The sequence below is a fragment of the Ipomoea nil genome, unplaced genomic scaffold, assembly GCF_001879475.1.
Source record: "Ipomoea nil cultivar Tokyo-kokei standard unplaced genomic scaffold, Asagao_1.1 scaffold0681, whole genome shotgun sequence".
NCBI classification, from domain to species: Eukaryota; Viridiplantae; Streptophyta; class Magnoliopsida; order Solanales; family Convolvulaceae; genus Ipomoea; species Ipomoea nil.
In genome coordinates, this window is record NW_017617109.1 from 944,360 (window position 1) to 946,415 (window position 2,056).

At 35.3% G+C, this 2,056-nt stretch overlaps 1 protein-coding gene across 1 annotated transcript; it reads left to right on the forward strand.

Annotated features, from left to right (window-relative positions):
- The first annotated feature begins 396 nt into the window (after positions 1 to 396).
- Positions 397 to 849, forward strand: LOC109175052 (protein RESPONSE TO LOW SULFUR 3-like). Its single transcript, XM_019324308.1, has one exon. The coding sequence runs from the start codon at positions 461 to 463 to the stop codon at positions 803 to 805; it is 345 nt and encodes a 114-aa protein (XP_019179853.1). The 5' UTR covers positions 397 to 460; the 3' UTR covers positions 806 to 849.
- Positions 850 to 2,056: the final 1,207 nt, after the last annotated feature.

Genomic DNA, 2,056 nt, shown 5'->3' on the forward strand with positions numbered 1-2,056 from the left:
GAAAAAGTATAATAATAATAAATTGATTGATTATTACATATGAAATTAAATTTAATATTTATGATAAAAAATATGATATGATGAAAAATGTAATTAAAATATAATATTAAAGGTCGAAGGCCGGATTACTTATAAAGAAAATTATAATACTTATAAAAAAGTGTGATAATTATTTTTTAAAAAATCCGATCAGTATCACATATCATATAATAATAAGAAATTTCGCCTGGTAAAATATATATTGAATGTCCAGGCATCAGATTGATCTCCACCACATATCTTAATTTGTATAAGTAGATATTTTCATTTTTGAAAAAATTGTTTTACTTCTCTTAAGATACATTGAATCTGGACACACATCCATTTTGTTCCCTATAAAATCCCAGCCCAGGCAACTCAGCTACTCAACCAGATATCTTAATTTTCCCCTATTATTATCACTAGCTCAGACCATTTCTATATGGCTCCGACGATTGCTGTGCCCTCCGTGGAGGCAAAAGAGATCCAACGGCGTAAAACTCCGGCGGCGGTGGAGGAGGAGGTGTTGAGGAAGAGGAACGAGGAACTGGAGAAGGAGTTGAGGAGGAGCCTAGAGAGAGAAGAGACGATGAGGAGAGAGTTGCAGAGGACGTGGGAGCGGTTGACGGTGGCGGAGGAGGCGGAGGAGCGGCTGTGCTCCCAGCTGGGGGAGGCGGAGGCGGAGGCTGTTGAACAGGCTCGGGCATACCAGGCTAGGGTTACGTCGTTGATGGATCAGCTCTCCGCCGCACAGATGCTTCTCCATTCTGTGTCTCTTCCTAGATGATCCCAACGACTTAGTCCCATTCATACATATTATTAATCAGTATTTTTAAATTTGATTGGTTGTATTTAATAGTAGTAATTTCTAAATATATAAAAATTTTAGATAAGGGCTAAGTGACTACAGGAAAGTATCATCATCAAATTCTATAATATATTTTGAAGATGATCAAATACAAAACACATTATTCATAGGAATAATGTACTTTATACATACAAAAAGTAAACCTTATTCATATAAATTATGAACATTGATTTACTAAATATTAGATTTTTAATTAGTAAAGGGGTGGAGTGTGCTAATCAACAAGTCCAACTATGTTCTATAAATAATAAATCTCATGTACAACAGAAATGAACCTAAAATGTACATGCCTAAATAACCAACCTTCAATCAATGTTGGACTTCCATTTGGAAGGTTGTAAGTTCGAGCCTCAGTGGAGGCGTTATTAGCTCTTTGTGTTTCAGTAGGTTGAGAAAGTATATGAACAGATACTACAATGTAATAGAGCTAGTAGCATTCAAAAAAAAAAAAATAACCAACCTTCAATCAATTTATACATTCTCAAATAATCTACCTTATACACAAATAATGAGCCTAATAATGCATATAAATAATGAACCTACATATTGTTTTCATACTATTTTGTACACATTCAAATAATGAACATTACATATAAAAATAATGCACCATATGCATACAAATAATGTACCCTATATATAGAAAATAATGTATCTTATGTGTAAAAATAATATATATTATGTATGATCTACACAGCTGTGTGAATCATGATTCAAGACTATTGAAACTATGATTCTTTCTTTCCAATTGTGTTTTTTCTTCGTGAAACATTTTGAGAATAGAGAATGGGTCCATGAAATTTTCTGAGAATATAGAGTAAAAAATGTAAATTTATGGCCCCCCCCCCCCCCCAAAAAAAAAACATATTAATAGGCTCGGCTCAAGCATACGCGTTGAGGTTCATCTTTGAGGGCTAAGTAGAGGTCTTAATTAGTCTGAGTGTTATTTAAAGTTGGGACCGAACTTAAGAAGGTAAAGGCAGATGCTTACTAATCGGCAAAGACATCCAATTGCCCGGTCGGGTCGGTCCGATTGAGCATTCAAGTCGGTCCAGATCGAGAAGTGACTCACACCTCGCGGTGACTCGTATCCAATCAGGTCCTCGGTGCAAAGGGGTAAGTAGTCATGGGTATATTCCTATCAGCTTGGTAATTTCTCATCTATTAATACCG

Coding starts and splice junctions, on each gene's coding strand:
- LOC109175052 (XM_019324308.1), top strand. CDS start 461: ATGGCTCCGACGATTGCTGTGCCCTCCGTGGAGGCAAAAGAGATCCAA.